Source organism: Pagrus pagrus (assembly GCF_965226575.1).
Source record: "Pagrus pagrus genome assembly, chromosome: 14".
Taxonomy (NCBI): domain Eukaryota; kingdom Metazoa; phylum Chordata; class Actinopteri; order Spariformes; family Sparidae; genus Pagrus; species Pagrus pagrus.
This window is the reverse complement of record NC_140198.1, coordinates 9,299,133-9,316,987: the sequence shown is the minus strand read 5'-3', so window position 1 is coordinate 9,316,987 and position 17,855 is coordinate 9,299,133. Positions and strand designations below refer to the sequence as shown.

The following is a 17,855-nucleotide window of genomic DNA, read 5'->3' as shown; positions in this document are numbered from 1 at the left end:
GATTCCTGTCTCCTCGGGCAAAAACTGTGGACGCCACAGAAACTGACCTATGGAGCTGCTGGTCACAGCAGTCCAACTGTTTGTTGTGAATGATGCAGGCACTTTTTGAGCCAAGCAGTGCCCCTTTGAGAGAAAATTCTTGAGAAAAACAGCTATTTGTAATATTGATTACCCCATTATAAGTAATTTTTAAGCAAAAAAGTCAAAGATTCGCAGCCTCCAGCTACTTTCCATTCTAATAAATGAAATATTTTTTTGTTTTGGGCAGTTGGTTGGAAGCACCAACTAACAAATCTTCTAAAAGCCTTGCCAAAACCAAACCAGCATTGTTAGAGATATCACTTATCGAGATTATAGACTAAAAGGGCTGATCCAACTATAAAAACAGAAAAGAAAGTCTAACTCATACTGTCTGTGCAATACGTGAGAATTGGCTACAGTAGCTTCCCTGTTCCTGGAAAACTAGCACGACACTAAAGCTGTAGGCTGCAGTGGAACCACATGCTGATTTCCTCTATCATCACACACATGTAAACATTTCCAGAAACACACACACACACACGCACACACACACACACACACACACACAGAAAACCCTACCTCCATCCTCGGCCTCCAGGATTCCCTGGAGGTATTTGAAGGAGCCGGACTGTTTGGGTGCAGAGACGGGCTCCTCGTAGTCCTGCAGCATCTTGTAGACGTCTGACTGCGTGTCGACACCATTACGGCCCCCGGGGGAGTTTATGGGAGGCTCTGGGCTGAAGGAGACGAGAGGGGCAGGATGCAGTATTATTGCAATGCAATCTGATTAATGGTGACGATATGACAGCTGACAGCAGAGAAGGAGCTCATACAGGATCCAAGAATCAGTGATTCTTGGTTGTTTGGTTTGGTTTTGGTTTGTTTGGTTTTGTCCCTTGTGGGGTCAAATATGGCCACTGTATTTTTGTCTTTTATCAGATGGTGTCATGATGTGCTGTCTGACGGAGGGAGGCATGAAAGGAGCTGAAGTAGCCTAAACAAAAAGATAAAAGAGCAGAAGACAGTTGCCTGACCACCCAAGGAAGAGAAGAAAACTCGACAGAAAAGCAGCTGAAGAAACAGATTTCCTTCTATGAGCACACCTCATAGATTATTCTGTTACTGAGACGCACAGAGGGGAAAATAAAGGTGTACACTTTACTCTCGACATGTGATTCCAAAGGCATGAAGTCTTAATCACAAAAACTCTGCGCTATGGCTCTGCACGTTCATCCATCCATCAAGATATTCCCGAAACACGCTGGACGGATCCCGTTCACTTGCTACATCCAAACCTCCGGGAGATGAGCGGGGCTGCTGACAGATGTGTTCAAACCCTGACACACTTAACTGCATGTTTGTCTCCAGACTCCCCCCCAGGAGTCTGAAGGAAGCGCTTCACTGCAGCCAGAGTGTGTGTGTGTGTGTGTGTGTGTGTGTGTGTGTGTCCGTGAGAGACAGCGCCTCAGCTAATGAAAGTGAAACTTAGTGAGAGACAGAAAGACAGACAGGAGAACATGGTGAGATTGTGTAATGAATGAGTTAGAGACAGTGATTGACAGTGAGCTACTGGCAGTGTTAAGATGGTGTTTAACCGTGTGTGTGCGTGTGTGTGTGTGTGTGTGTGTGTGTGCCGAGTCAGGATTAACAGCCCAGTCCCGGGGAACGCTGGGAGTGCTGGAGAGGATGTTCACTGGGAGACTAAACACACGTTTATTGCCCGCTTGAGGGGATGCACAACAACAAATGGCTTTTCCAGTCCATGTGGCCATCTGTGCAGGTGTGTCAGGACACATCCAGAGTGTGTGTGTGTGTCTGTTTCTGTGTTTGAATCATTAGTGGGACTCAACACGGGAACACATGCATCTGTTAAGTATTCAGATATACTGTTTGTGTATTTTAACACCATCTCAGCTGCTGATGCTTGAACAGCAGTTCAAGGTTAATGGACTTTAGAAGCAGACACTTGAGTCGCAACTATTTCTTTGTTATTTTCTCAATAAGTGAAAGCTTCACTTTTTGGAGCCCTACAGTAAGTCAAGACTAAGCTATCAATCGAGCCAGATGTTTGAACTTCGCTCTCTCTGCACGCACTTTGATCACCTCACCTGTGTGTGGCGCTGAGGCTCAAGCCTCCCATCTTGCTTGGCAGAGATCTGTCTCCGTTGCTGCCGTTGTGAGCGTAAAGTCCAGCGGGGTTGTTGTACTGAGCGTGCCCGGTTCCGTTCCCGTATCCGTAGCTGTGGCCGTTGTTGGGTCTGGAGTGTCCGTTATTCAGGTGAACGGGCTGGGGAGCCTGCTGCGGGGACTGGGGCGGCAGCGGGGACTGGGGAGGCAGCGGGGAATGGGGCGGCAGCGGGGACTGGGGTTCAGGGGTGTACGAAGGTTTACGGCTGTATCCGCCATATCCGCTGGTGATGGGACGGAAATTCTGAAAAGAAAGAAGAAACGAAAAACAGGGAGACATTTAAAAAAAAAGTGAAACAAACTACAAGAAAAACCTCACAGCCAGAACAGACATGGAGGCAATGGTAAAAGAGGGAGCGCGTGTTAGATCAAAGAAAGAACTGCTAATGGTAGGAGGAAGAAAAAAAGGGTAATGGGCCCATTACAGAAGCACCATGATGTTATGGTTCAGAAAATGAAGGAAAAAGAGGAGAGGAACAAGAAAACAAACCCAAAACCCCACAATTCTTCAGAGGCAAAAATATGGTTGTGGTGAGGATTGAAAGAAAAGCTTTTTCCACTTCATTTCTCCTTCCCCCTCTTTAATAGTAAGGCTTATTAAGAAGGAGCTTGCATTGGATTTCCTGCAGATGTCTCTGTCAAAACAAATTAAGTTGTGGGGTGTAAATATTGCAAAAATTTTTTTTTTTCTTCCCCCTGGCTGCGTCTTCTTTGGATTGGGGAGTTTATAGAAGCTGACAGAGCTAAGATACATTAAATTATTATCTTTTTTGATGTGTTGCTGCAGCAGACCTTCTACATTCCTCGCTCGTATGTATTCGCCGTGCTGGAAGACTCTGCTGGACTAATGCAGGACAGATGCCACAGACACCTACACTGTATACTCAGTGTGTTTATCCCGAGGTCAACGCCCTTCTCCCGCATTTGCACAAACCCTGCAGTGACATCACCGAGCCGCTCAGTGTTTACCGCAGCTATCAGCGCACTCCAGTGATAACGCTCCCTGCCAGCCTGGCTCATCCGTCTGAGAGACTGAACTTTGCAGATAAAAGTTTTATTGCGAGGCTTGCGATGATGTAACCGACTCTGCTTTGAATTTCAGAGATAACCAGCACTTTAGAAACGACTAAACAGGGCTGCACATTATCATAACTTCAGACTGTAAACATTTCAGCTGAAACAGAGTGGCTTGTTTACAAGTTAGGCAATGCGGTAGGATGGAGGACAGTCGGACTGTTGTAACTATGAGCCACTGGAATGGGCGTGTGTGCATGTGGGGAGATTGTGTGTTGTGTGTGTGTGTGTGTTTAAAAGTGCCTCAGCCATGGGAGGTGGAGGTTCACAGCTTCTCCAGACAGGACCCCTGTCATTTCAACAGATGGGTCTGCTGGATGTCATCCTGTCCTCGAACCTCGCCTGGACCACACACACACACACACACACACACACACACACACACACACAGGTCTTCTGTAATCAGCGCTTCTCTCCAGCAACAAGCCCACATCTTGAACTTGGAAAAGCGCTCTGTCATTGCCCTGCCTCCTGCCGTTAAGACAGATGACTCTCAAGACATTTAAAACCACCATCCTACACTCCCCCAAAAAAAACCTCGGACAGCAAAGATGGATGAATTCAGAAAACGTCTGAACAAAATGCTGATAGCCGTTCATGGTTAGAGTTCGGAGAAGCGGGCAGGGGAGTCAGCAGAGATTCTCTCCCAAAGCCAAACCCTGCTCGGGCAGGATGTCAGAAACACCCAGCTCTCTGCGGCTCCTTCTCCGAGTAAACCAGACACTCTGAAGCCTGGTGCTCACCACAGGGACACATGGGCCAGACCAGATCTTACTCGTTATCTTTAGCCATCTTTGCACAGATGGTGGACCTCATGTGATTTGAATCAAAGGTTCCCTCAACCTCGACATTTTGGGAACATGGAAGGAATAATGACATTTGATACAACCACTGATACCCAAGTTACCGCTGGGGCGAATATGTAAGAATTGTCATGTGTGAAGAAAGCTCCTCTCTCCCACAGGAAACACTGCTCCTGAAATGCCTCATCAGCAGTCCCGCCTTTAACTCTGTGACTTTGTGACATCACACTACATTACACTTTTGCATAATTTACGCTTAGCAGTTAGTTTGGCACTTAAGAACTGATTTCTCAGCATTCTTTCTTATTTCAGCCGCTCTGTTGTTGTTAGCATTGCTGCCTCAGGCGTGTGTAAGCTGACCAATTAGACGAGACTGGGTATTCAGGAGGCGGGCCTTAAAGAGACATTAGCTAAAACAGAGCAGATGGATTTTATCTGTAGGTGTAATGATATACTGCCTGCTTTTTTTAAAAAACTTGGCTATCTTTTATTTCAACACTTGATTGCGTCTTTCATTTCCTGAGATCATACCCAGAACTGGAAGGGTGAGGTTCCTCATCACTGTTCCTACACGTCTCTCTAGTTTCAAGGAGAATCCATCATTTGTTATCTCTACAATAACTGTGTGACTGTCAGACGAGCTTATTCATGCCGGTGTTCGGAGAATAAAGGAGGCAAGTGGAGGAAAATCCCTGAGAGTGTATAGTGTTACAGGCTCCTGCAGTGGCACGACAGTTAAGACATTTATGACTTCTAATCTGTACAAACATGACATGCAGAGGAGGACTGCTGATCACATGCTATTGCATGTGGTGGTAGTTAAAGATAAAAGATAAAATAAACAAACTATTCAGCAATTCAGACTACTTAATCTAGTTTTATTGACTGGGGAGGAAGAGAGAGTAGCTAAGTAACTTTGTTGAATACCACCTGGTGCACAAACAACAGAAGATAGATAATATTAGGTATTGGGGGTGGTATTTCAAAATGACTTGTGAAGTGGAGTTCTCGTGGAAGAACTACTCTGATCTTTTAGTTAAGTTAAAGCAGCACTTTCAGTGGAATTAATCAGACTTTACCAACTCATTCTTGTTCCCAGCTTTACTCAAACGGAAATACGGCAGCTTGGTCAGTCGCCTAAACTTCAAACTATGATGTGAAGAATTAAATGAAGAATTATTTACAAAATAATTTTACTCCCGCAGCCCCAGTTCTGTCCCTAATCTGCCACAGGCAAATGTACCATCTGTCGTGGTATTTCACTTTCGTCAGGAGCAAGTACGTGCAAGTACCCATTTTCACCCTCACACTCCTGCCTGACATGGTGTCACTCCCTCTGTTCCAGCTGAAACTGAACCCCCCCCTCCCGCCGCCTCCCAACCATTCCTCTCGTCTTTCTTTCCCCTCGCACTCTTTCCTCTCAGTCTGTTGCACAGACGTTTGCTTTGAAAGGATGGCAGATTTATAAGGCAGCACATCTGGTGCTTCCCTTATAAAAATGCCAATTTGGTAACATTCAGTACCTATAAGTGCTTTCAAGTTGCTCCGAAGGTATGATGGCTCGGTTTCTTTTCACTGAAAAGATCAGCTGTAAGCAAACCGTCTCTTTAAAAAGATTTATTCTACATTTTCACGTCTGGGCTACATATAGGTCTAATGGAGATTTTGTCTTGAGGTGATGCCTTATCAGCCCAAATCTCCTGGTAACCTTATCTTGTTTTCCCAATGTAGTCAAAACAGTTTAAAAGTTAATACGAGCGGCTTTAGTCTCCCTCCAACAGAAACTCAACATAACAAGATTGTTGAAAAAGGCCATCTGTGAGATCATCTATTTCCTAATTTCTGTCTCTTGAGAACATTAGGAAGGCTACTCTTTCATTTTCTCCCAAATCTTGACTGAATTCCTCCTGGCTCAGAGGAGGAGAAACGTCCAAAGGGGAAAAATGATAGAAAAAGAAGAAAAAAAAGAAACCAAGAGCGATAATAACTATTTATGAGAACCAGCACTGCCTACTGCTGCGTGCACATAAATCCAGGCTGCCATCAGATTTCACTGACCTGTTTTACAATGGTAACCAGGCATGGCTAATTGTTCAGGATGACTGGCCATGCATGAGTGTGCCAAAGAAAGACGCAAAGAAAGTTAAAAAAAAGGAAGGAAAGTTTGCGTTTATTTGCATTTACCTCAAGTGAATTCAGCCAAGAGGCAACAAGTTCCTCCATTCATCAACCTGACTAAAAGTTACTCTGATTAATCAGAGCTTGAATGGGAGAGGACTGCAGTTTCAGTTTCACAGCGACAAACTGGTCCGAAAAGGGGTAGACGGACGAGAGGAGGAGAAGAAGGTGGAGGACGTTAATTGAAATCATATGCCTGTCTTTAACTCAGGACCGAGACTTCAGCCTGCCTCACACAAATTCACAATAACACACACACACACACACACACACACACACACACACCACTGCCTTCTTTTCTGCCTCCTGCATGCTTTAATCCCCCCGGACCTTCGAAATTAAGCTTTTCACATGGCGCTCTGCACCACTAACCAAACACAAACCAGCCCTTTATGGCTCCCTGGGCCTGGGCCTGGGTGCCTCGCTGGGAGGACAGACAGACAGGCTTGAGAGGAGGGAGCTGAGGTGCTCCGGGGGGGCAGAAAGACAGGAAAATAATAGTGTTTTTAGGGCTTCTGGCCATGAGCCGGCCTGACAGGGAATAAGTGCTCCCAGGAAGATGGATGTAGCATTAGGATACATCGAACATGTGATGTATTTTACCAATTTCCTCTATTAAATAAAGCTATTAAGAAACTTTTACTTCCAGGCTGATTGTGCCAAGTCTCCGCAGGGTTGAGCTAAATTTTATGTAATATAGCCAATTACGCCATTACGATACAGCCTGAGCGTTCCAGGGGGAAAGCAATTTAATGTCGATTGTGAACAATAAAGAGAGGGCAACAACGTAATTCAGTTTTATAGTGTGAAAAAGATAAGATGGAGTTTGTGTATGATTCAAGCTAGTTTCTGGGGAAATGCTACAACATTTTTCGATGACAGCACAACTGCAGACAGAGTTTAATTAGTTTTGTAAGTTGTTTGCTTTGAGATAAATTCACACACCAAAAGAGCGGCCATTGGGAGCAATTTGGGGTTCAGTATCTCGCCCAAAGATAATTTGACGGGCAGCCGTGGGATCAAAACATTGACCTTCCAATTAGTGGAAGACCTCCTGGGACAATCTCAATGCTTTGCTCCTATTTATAAGAGAATTTACTTTTGAATCTCGTTGCCAACTCGTCAAATGCTGAGGCTTTTGGTTCGAGGCCGACCTAACCTACAATCCCAAAGTGTCAGTGTTTGACGAGTTGGGAATGAGACTCAAAAATCAACTATCTTTCACATAGGAGCTTTAAGTGTCAGCAAGCAGTTAGCTTGTTTGCTTGGGCCAATAATTTCTCACAGTTAAGCCAAAGTCCTGCCTTATAACTGTTTGAAAACCATGTGTCTTTTGCGGAGCAGCTTATTCTCTCACAGAGGAGGCTGACATAAACCGTACACACTTAAGTACGCTACGATAGCTTCCTTTGTTTTGGACTTTCTCTCAGATCGAGGGGAATTATCCATGGATCTTGATGAAAAGGTCTGGCATATTTAGTTGCCTTTGATTGAATTAAAGGACGTGATTCAATACAACCCAGTTTATGTACAGATCTAAGTTGTTTCAGGGTTTAAGCATCCGTGCAACGTATCCTGCTACCACTATGCCCCGCTCCAAGAAAGCAGCAGAAAAGGACGTGTGGATAATCTTCCTTTAATCACTGAAAAACCTGACAGATATTCCAGATCTCATAAATCTGAATGAGCGTGGACGGCTGCAGTCTCTCTGGACCTTCTTACCCCGGTAGAGAGTGCTCTCAGTGACCCCATCAACTCCCCAGCACGCTGACAGCCAAGCAGAGCAGGGAGGGCTCCATTAGGAAAACCCAAAGACTGATTTGGACATTTCTGGGGATTACTGGCTGATTAGTGAACACAAACAACCAAATAAGTGGGGTCACAGGTCTGTCACAGGTCCCTGCAGTGTGAATGAATGCGGAGCTGCGAAAAGACTTCCCAACAATGGTCGGAGATTTCCTGGCGGGGGATTAAGTAGGAGTGAACCCAGGACATATATTCTGGCAAACTAGGAGAATACTCTTAAACCCTTTCAGGTTTGATAAATTAAGATTACAACTCTTGAACTCTATCAAGTATTTAACTTATTACTATCTTATGTTTTTAAAAGGCAAATGATTCTTAATGTCAGTTATTGGAAAGCATCTGCCTTGTTCCATTCATAAAACAAATCTGTATCATGCACACTGAAGGAGTTACGGCCTCTAAGTCATGCAAGGACTCTTTCTGTCAGCTCCTATTAATGTTAGCTCAGAGAATTCGCCTTCAGCTGCCAGCTCCCGGGCTCGAGACTAGAGGCCTCTGTGACGTGTGATCCAGACCTCTCAGCTTCCGCATTGCGGGGCTTCATTCTTTCCACAAGGCCATAGTGCTCGGCCACAATAGCTATCGCTTTAATAACAGGGTAGTCTCCATCAATAGCATTCTGATATCGCTCGCCAAAAAAAACTGTTTGGCTTCAACATTGACCAGTAGGCCATTCCCACCTACTTGAAGCTGCCACTGAGTAATTTAAGGGAAGGAATGTTAAAAACCTGAAATGTCAGTAACTGTTGGTGTCGCATTACTTTGGCATAAAACTGTTCCAAGAGCACGACTGACAGATGTACAATGAGATAACCATTTACACAAGGCAGCGAAGGCATTCTTTCTCTGAGACTGTCTTTCTCATTGGAAAAAAGGTTCAGATTGAAGATATGTGATGAGGTTTTGAAGCTGGAAGTCGTATCTACAGTATGCTAAAGCCGCTAGACATTATTTCATCTCACGAAACCTGATGTGATTTCCATCTTGACATTGGTCAAAGTGATAATTTGCTTATTTGACCGCTCAGACTTGAAGGCCACGGATGAAAGTATCAGATAAACGGTCAGGATTCAGAGTTCAGGAGCAAAGGAAGCTGCTAACCAAGGACGTGACAAACCTCTCACATAGAAACGAGTGATGCAGCTCTGTCACAGTCCTGCTGATGTGTGAGCCTGAAATCTCATCTTGGACCACAAAATGATCAAAGAAGAAGAAGAAGAAGAAGCTGTTTCAGTCAGTGGCGTTTTCCCCAGCTATATTCGACCTATAAGACCTTTCTCAATGTATTTCTTGTAGAAGGCCAAGCACCTGGTTTTGTTTCCTTCTTCTCTTTCCTCTTCTTCTTCTTTGGCAAACAACAGGTTTAGTTTTTGATTCGTGATCTCTAGGCAAGGCAAGGCTATTAAGATTTGAGATAGCAAGGTTTATTCAGACAAAGTGTTGGACAGGCTTTGTGATTGTTAACTTATTTTATTAAAGTTTAACTCAGCGGGATCTTTTATTAGTTTTCCCAACATTAATCAGTTTGTGCAACAAAGAATGTATTTTTTTCAGCATCCAAAAGATGAGTATGACAGAATAAAGTCTGAGAACCGACACTGTAGGTCAAGTCTTTCGGTCTCCAATGAGAGGATCTTCAATTAACATCCTCTCTCTCAAGTGCACTCTATGTTTTGTTTGATGAAATTTGGACGCTGTGTGAAGCATCTGATTACAACTCATTTGTCCTCCCACAACTACACGGTGGTCCTTCAGTCGAAATTTGATTGTCAAACCTTCACATGACACCTCATCATTATCTCATCCCTGCCACCCCTCTTTATCAAATTATTTCTATTTCAGGAAGTTGCGTATGTTGTGCGGAAGTCTGCAGATGCTCCTGCCAAGACATGAGCAAACTTCTTTGGAAACACATCACATAGTTCCCCTGAACTCCCAAAACTGATTACAAGAAGCCGCTGCGAAAACAGTCACGTCAACAGTATCAAGTCATGGTCTTACTTATATCCAACAATGCAGCATTTCCTCATCGACTTTTATGAGAGCCTCCTGTGTTCCCAATGTGAAAGGAAACACCTCACAGCTTCCATGTGTCACTTCCTGCTCAGTAGCTAATTCCCACAAGTGAGACTGGAATTTCCAATGTAGCCAAAAAACAAGGAGCCCATGAATAAAACGGGAAACATTAAAAACAGAATGTCCTCAAGAATGCCGACTCTATTAGCAACTATCTGGAGTTTATTGGGCTCAAGTGGGAGAAGCTTTGCCTTCTGATGCTCGTTTTACAATATCTTTATTTAACGGGGTCAATCTGCATCTGTTTAGGCCAGAAAAATGTTGGGTCATTTTCCAGAAGGATTGTTTTCTTTATACCTAACTTGAAGCCTCCTGATACGCCTCTTTGGTTTCAGTTCTCACCCTGCAAGCCAAAGCTTCAGCATGCACATCACGTCACATAGCTGCAGGTAAAGTTGTGGACAGATTGCTTCTAATCTTTGCCAGAACAATCAGAAATCATCATCCAGCGATTAGATTCAGTCAATTTTTTTTCTCATGCTGTCCAAACTGGCTCATCACTGATGTGACTGCGGGCCAACAGCATCACATTGTTGAGTTTGGATGTGGTTCAGCCGGTGTGAGAGAGAGGCCCCGGTGCATATTGTGTTTCCACCGTGTCTGAGGAACAATCGGTATTGTGGTGTGTCAGCGTAGCCCTTCAAGCCGTATCTGAATACAGCAGGAAACAAAGAAAGAGAGCGCCTTGGTCTTTTTATGCGACCCCGGGGAGCGGATGTTTCCTCCTTTCATGCTCAGAAGAGTCCACCTGAGCGTGACGATAAAGTGGCCCTGACTTGGCAGTTTCCAGCCGTCCAGGTTCACTTCATTAAATGAGACGCCAGGGAACATTTTTAGACTTCAGCGAGGGAGGGAGGAAGGACTGGATAAGATGTTACAGAGATACAGAGAGAGGCAAAAAGGGGAAAGAAAAAGGGCACGAGAGAGGCAGATTTGCTGCGCTCGTATTACCCACACGCAAAGCCTCCTCCTGTCATGCGTGTCCGTGTTTGTATAAACAGTCATAGCTGACGGTTCCTCTCGCTCAGGTTTGGTATTTCCTCGTGTAATCAAAGCAAGGCCCGAGCTGGTGCTGAGATTGTGAAACGAAGACTGTCGGAGCAGTTTTTGGACCACTTGTTGATCAGAGAAGGCTTGCTTGCTTACAGGCTGTTAAAACTGTGTGAAATTCCACTTGATCAAACATTTGGCAGTGCATATTCATAGTTATGTTTTTTGGACGGCCAAGGATTAAATGTTTTTACCTGATTTTCATTTATATAGACAGGATTGTATTGTAGGTGCCACGAAATGCTAGTTTTAATGAAGTTTATCTTGTAGAAGCCCAAAGTGAAGACAATACAAGTTGACTTTTCCATGAATATGAAGCCTGTGTAAACAGTAATATACTTCTTCTTCTTCTATGAACAAGAGCTGGCAAATCGATTGATGGATGGGTGACTGAAACTCTATCCTGAAAATCGGAATAGTAATTATCAAAAGCAAAACTGTCAAACAGTGCAGTATCGATCAAAAGCTTGAACCGGAAATTAGAGACCATCTTGTGATGGGATCACACCAGCACCGACACTCGTCAACATATTCATGTTCGACTCATGACCACTCAGTTGTCATTGCTACGTTATTACACGAGTAGTCAGTTGTAATGGGTCGCACCTCACCCATCTTCAGACTGGGCCTTCATTTTGATCTCAACTACACACTTGTAAAGTTTCTTGACTGTGTCTTGAAATATTAGTTGCGGATATCTTTCAGTCCATTTTCACCATCAACAACAATAACAACATGTCATATCCTGTTGAGAGGCCTTGATCAAACATTTAGAGGACCAGTTCATCCTAAAGAGAAAAAAAAGTCTGACCTCTCACCCCTTGTGGTAAGTATTCTGGTTTGAGATATGCAGCGTACATTAACTGTCGATGAGATGTCAGCAGCAGCAAGTTCTCAAAATCAAATGCAATTCCTTGACTTAACCGTGCACATTTAATGCTGCACACCAGCACCTTAAAAAACCACAGTGGCTGTCGGTGACTCGGCAGCACATTTCTCTGGCCTGATTTACGTTAAACTCGTTTTTTACTACTATGTGTTGCTTTGGATTAGCCATCGCAAGAGAGGATGATTTACATCTGGGGTCGTAACTTATAAGTACAGTTCACTGGGTGTTTGTATCATAAACAGAATCCATGGAAACAGGCACAACACTCGGTCCCTAAATTGCCTGTACACTATCATTCACATGATTATAACCGAAATAATGTCTCCCACTGTTCACTGGAATGGTTTTGTAATAGTATCTTGATTGTTCTCCAATCGTATGAGCTGCCAAACGGATATTCAAGGCATGATGAACTTTAGCAGATGATCTTTCCAAGTTTTCCAGTGTTGGCAGGCCAACACGTTTCTGAGCACAGAGGGAACAGGAGGTGTGTGTGTGTTACGAGTGTGTGCGACATATGCTGTGAATATAGAGACTATGTGACGGACAATGAGCATATTGTGGCTCAGACATGTGAGTGTCCATTTGTCAAGTATTGTGTTGTGGAGTCAGGACTGATGTGTGTGGCCCAGAGCCCTCACTGTGGCAGGGTCTCTTTGTGTGAGAGGGGAGGAACGGACACACAATGAAGAAGGGAAATCTATCCGTCCACGCATCAGAGGGAGTTTCACACCTTACAGGAAAGTATTGGTGTCGGAGGCAGAGACAAAAGTGAAAGAGGCTTTCGAGTATGTGTGGTTTGTGGTTGTGGGATCAGAGATCTCATCTGATGATGACATTAATCTGAAGTGTAAAGTGGCAATTCATTGTATTCAAAACAATGGCCACGGAAAAGGTTTTTCTTTTCCTTTTCAGATGTCAAGTGACAGGATATCCCAAAGATTCAGTCTACAGTTTAACCAGTGTACTACAAGTCAATGCTAAAGGTTTATCTGTATTTAAACCTAATTTATTTATTGCTGAAGCTGCGTTTCTTCTTTTTTTTGCTATGGCAATGGCAGTACATGAAGATGTAGCGGCTGGTAACTCCTTCAATTGTGCTGCATGTTGCTGAAACACGTGGCAGCAATACTGTCATCAGCATTGGAGAAAAAAGCTGGTGTTTTGGACTGAGAGCAGTGGACTTTGAAACCGTCACGGCCCATGGCGTCTTTTGACCATCCAACCTGACCGGCTGGACCGGCTGGACCGCCCCAGAGAGTCGGAATAAGAGCCATGCTAATCCAGCTTGGTTTAAGGCTGCCTGGCTAATGTCCAGTTGGAGGAAAAGGAAATGGACAAAATGGGACACAAGCTGGCCAAATAAACATGAAATCAGAGACTGTTGTGCCCACAGAGACTTGTCTCCACCACAACATCTCGGATCAAGCTGTTGCACTCGACCGGCAGACCTTGTTCTGAGCCGACAGAGTGCAGGACTGCAACGGGACGAGGAGAGGTGGACCCTGTGTTTATAACATCGATGCTTGTTGCTCACACACAGTTAGAGTTGACAGATTACCCTGATGCAGCCTGAAAAGATGCACTATGTGTTTAGGTATATTTGTATAAATAACTGTAAATATGTTATGTAATTTGTGGAGAATGAAGGTGTTTACAAACTTTCATTTCTACCCTTCATTATTTTTATAATTCTTTGTTAAAATATATGAGACTCGTTTGAGAGTTGGTGAGTAATTTTAAGACTAAAGTTTGACCAAAATCTGAGCAGTGAAGCTTTGAGTTGGCAGGATGAGAGTCCATGTGCGTGTAAATGTGCATCTTAAGAAATCTGTGTGACTTGTGCTTGGGTAAATCCAGAGTAAACAGTGGTTACCTGTGAGTCAGGCTCCATGTAAGGGCTTGTCTTGCCATCATCACTCAGTGTTGGCGACCACACTCTGTCTCCTGATCCCGACCTGTAAGACAACACCCATGAGAGAGAGAGAAAGAGTCAGATAAATCCTGTGCCATCTGACACCCAAGCAGTGAGGCATATCTGCTGAGAAGTATGAATTTTTCTTTGCTGACAGGTTTTCCTCAGAAGATCCAGTGTAATTATTTCAGAGTGTGAACGTTTGAACAGAAACCCAAAAAGAAGAGTGAAAGTAAAGACACTATTTACTTTAAATCCTCTTAGAATTACTGTAAGCTGGGAAAGATGACGACATTAGCGTCACATGATATCCCCTTTATGTGCCAAAACACTCACATAGCTGCACTTAACAAATCATATACTGCACTGGCAGCTTTGGAAGACTGAGTGTATGTATGTATGTGTGTGTGGATTTGTGCATTTGGCAGGTTTTCACATTAGGAATGGGATAAAGCTACGATCTGGCCTCCTCCCACTGGTACAAAGATAAAATTATCATCACATCATAACTTCGCTGTTTGAACGACCCGTTTTTTGGAAAAACTCATTATATTTTGGGCCACAGGTCTTTCAAAAGTAGTGATAACTGAATTACTGCTATCTGAGGTTTTCCCCCCTCCAGTTTATTTTGTCAGTAATTGACTCCAGTTGGATTCGCTCACAAGAACGTACATTACTTACTGACTGGCAGTAATGATAAAATACACTGATGAATGGGCCTACTGTGCAGGAATAAGCAGGAGTCCACATGATTTAGTTTTCTTCTTTAAAAGGCAGAAAAGTACTTCGGTGAAAGTAAGGGTGTGAAAATTCTTTCTCAGGCTGATAAAACATTGCGATAAATCCCCAACGATGTCTATAGCCGGTCACTTGAGTTATGTGTTGAAGCAATCTCAGAGCCCATCTGACAGTGATTTAGCCTCTCGTCAATGTTTTGGGGTTTTAAGTGTAGCCAACAGATAACCGGATAGCTGATATACGGGCCAAAACTTCCTCTTCTGTGCGCCAATTGTTGGAGTTGGAAGACAACTGACCTCCAAAAACAGAAATCCGCAAATGAATGCAGATTCTCATTCTCATTCCCAAAACAAATACTGACGCTCTGGGTTGGTCTTTCAGACAAACAGTGAAGCACACTGTGCCCTCATGTCTTCATGGTCATTACTTGATTGTTTTTTATTTTCGGGATTAAAACCTCAAGAATGAGGTACTTCATTCAAACTGGGTCACTATGTCAATCACCATCACAAGTCATTTTAACCTCTTCAACCCCAAACATTATAGAGTCTTGTTGCTCAAACCCACTGAGATTACGGTCAAGATCCAAGGGTTTCCTAAAACACCAAATATGAAAAATGTGTGAAAAACAAATGTTTAATTTTCCACTTGGGTGCAGCCGTAAAACATGGATATTAGATTAGAAGATTACTGGTTGGTGGCCTGCCCGACCGAGTTGGGAATGAGACTCAATAATCAACTGTCTTACAAGTGCAGCCAAAAGTCTTGATGTGAATGGAATGCAACAGAACATTTCTAATTTCCAAATCAGCTCCTGAATGTACCATGTAGAGCCGCAGTCAGTAGGCAGGCAGCTGTTTGCCGTGGCCAACGTTTTGACAAGATGAGGGAGTCTGGTTTGAGAGAAAAACATATTTTTGTGTTGGTCGTTTTGAGGACAAGACTGACAGTAAATTAGTTCTTTGAGACATCGAAGAGAGTCAGGGTGAAAGTAGAAAAGATGAAGCTGTGATGGAGAAGTGGCAGATGGTAGTGTGGGCCACAGCTCAGGAAGATGAGACTGCGACGGTAATCTTGAAATCTGTTTCAAGATTACATTTCAGCCAATGTGGTCCACCTTTTTTGCTTTCCGCACGGATTGATGACTTGCATGCAACCAAAGCTCGCTCAAACATGTCTGGTCAGCAACACTCAGACTACAAATGAAAACCAGAACGCTTCAGATCTTGTCTGTGGGGAAAGTATCCAACTTCCAAAAAGGGTAACACCAGGACAATCCTGCAGAACAACTCAAGGACATCTTCTACTCTCTACCCTTTCACACTTCCACACATCCACAGAGACAGCCATTAAACCACAAGTGTGTGCGTGGATTTGTCAACCCCACAGTGGGAGAGTTGACGTCCAAAGAGGTGAGGTCACCAGACTGCAGCTGGCACAGCGTTGGCTGAAGCTGAGGCAATGCTTCAGATATGAACCGCGGAGGTGTTGCTATCAAGGGCGCTCTCATGAGGCGGCGAGTGTCTGGTGGAGGAGCAGCAGCTACTGCGTGGGATGACCCCACCTCATCTCTGCCAAATCCTCCACAATGCTGGGACAGAATGCCTTCGTGTTTTCAGATTGTTTGGTTTCGATGGTTACCGCACAGACAGCTCATTGAAACGAGTGAAAGTTCAGCCTGAAGTGGCCTTTTTGAACTGACATTTTGGAAGACAGAGACAAGTAATTCACCGTCCAACTGTCCATCTATAATAATGCTGCGCTGAAGAGTGGGGCGTGAGTGGAAACTGGGAGAGACAGACTGTTATACCGTAGGTCAGTCTAATGGGGATGTCAGTTACGCATTCGAAATTTCTAAAATATTCCACTTGAAACACGACTGTTCAGACGTTTGGCTGTTATCGCAGTTATTACACGTCATGCTCTCAACTGGACGAGGAGAAGCTGTTTCGGAGCATCTCAAACGTATCGTAACATAAATAACCTCAGCAGACAGAGACAATCTGCTGCACGCAAGTTTCATCGGGGACAATGAACTGTATTGTTATTTTCTTATGTGTCCTGTGTGAGGGATCTGGACCATCTGTGAGGGATCAGGATCCTGCTGTCCTCATCAGACAAACTGCTGCGACACATTCATCAGCCTGCACTTTTCTATATTCCTCGTCTGATCCAAGGTTGAATCTATCCTGTGCAGTAAAACCCTCCCAGGCCTGGAAATTTCATGATATATTAACCAGATCACCATGACCTGTGAGGCTATAGGAAACTAGATGGTTTCGATTAAAGTCGGGTCGCAGACTGAGCGGCTTTATCTCATCTTCATCGCTACATCCTCTGTCTAGCAGAGCTCTGAGAGGACAGGTCTGTGCTCTCTGTTTCTTTATACAGATAGAAAATGATAAATAGGATAGTTGTGAATAGTTCAAACAAAAGTCAGAAACGACACATGACAAGCTGCTGGATCTTTTCCATAATTTCACCAGACACTTAGAATAATAATCTGAGCCTGTCAGGGGCAAAAACAAGCACCGTAAACGAAAACACATTGATGGAGCACAATTGGCCTATAGGGATTACATTGCAGCCTGTTTCGTGGCCACAGGTTGCACCAGTCTTGCTCAATACTGGACCAATTTCAAATATTGTCATCCAAATTAGTCACTTAGAAACAAAAACATGAGGAAATAGGAGAAATACCAAAGTTACCATTTAACTTATTCTGTTTTTTGGTTTCAAATGTTTAGATAAATCAATTTACAAGGGACTCAAGTAGGAAAAGATAATGAAAATCACATAATACTGACAGCAGAAGTACTGTAACAATAATGAAAGGAAATAAAAAGGAATATCTATACGAGTATGAATGTGTAAAAGGCTAAACTAGATAAAAGGAAAGAAAGAAAGGAGATAAAATAGAGAGAGGAGAGAGTCTCTGGTCATCAAAACGACTTTTCTATTTTTTCCTCTGGTCATATTTTCCCTCGCCTGACCTCCCCCTGCCAGGTTTAATTTCCTGATTGGGGAGATCTGCATGGTTTCGGTGCGGTGGATGAGTTTACTTTGGCTGCGCGGGATCACCATGTTTCGAGGAGGAGCATGAGACAGACGGTCGAAA

At 43.8% G+C, this 17,855-nt stretch overlaps 1 protein-coding gene across 1 annotated transcript in view; it reads right to left on the bottom strand.

The window, feature by feature from the left end:
- Positions 1-17,855, bottom strand: part of pdlim4 (PDZ and LIM domain 4) — a 52,431-nt gene that overhangs the window by 13,173 nt on the left and 21,403 nt on the right. Inside the window, exons 3-5 of the mRNA XM_084373340.1 lie at positions 13,961-14,042; positions 2,130-2,452; positions 601-758 (exon numbers count right to left, since the gene is read on the bottom strand). Coding sequence (XP_084229466.1) covers positions 601-758; positions 2,130-2,452; positions 13,961-14,042 — 563 coding nt within the window. The remainder of the gene's footprint in view (positions 1-600; positions 759-2,129; positions 2,453-13,960; positions 14,043-17,855) is intronic.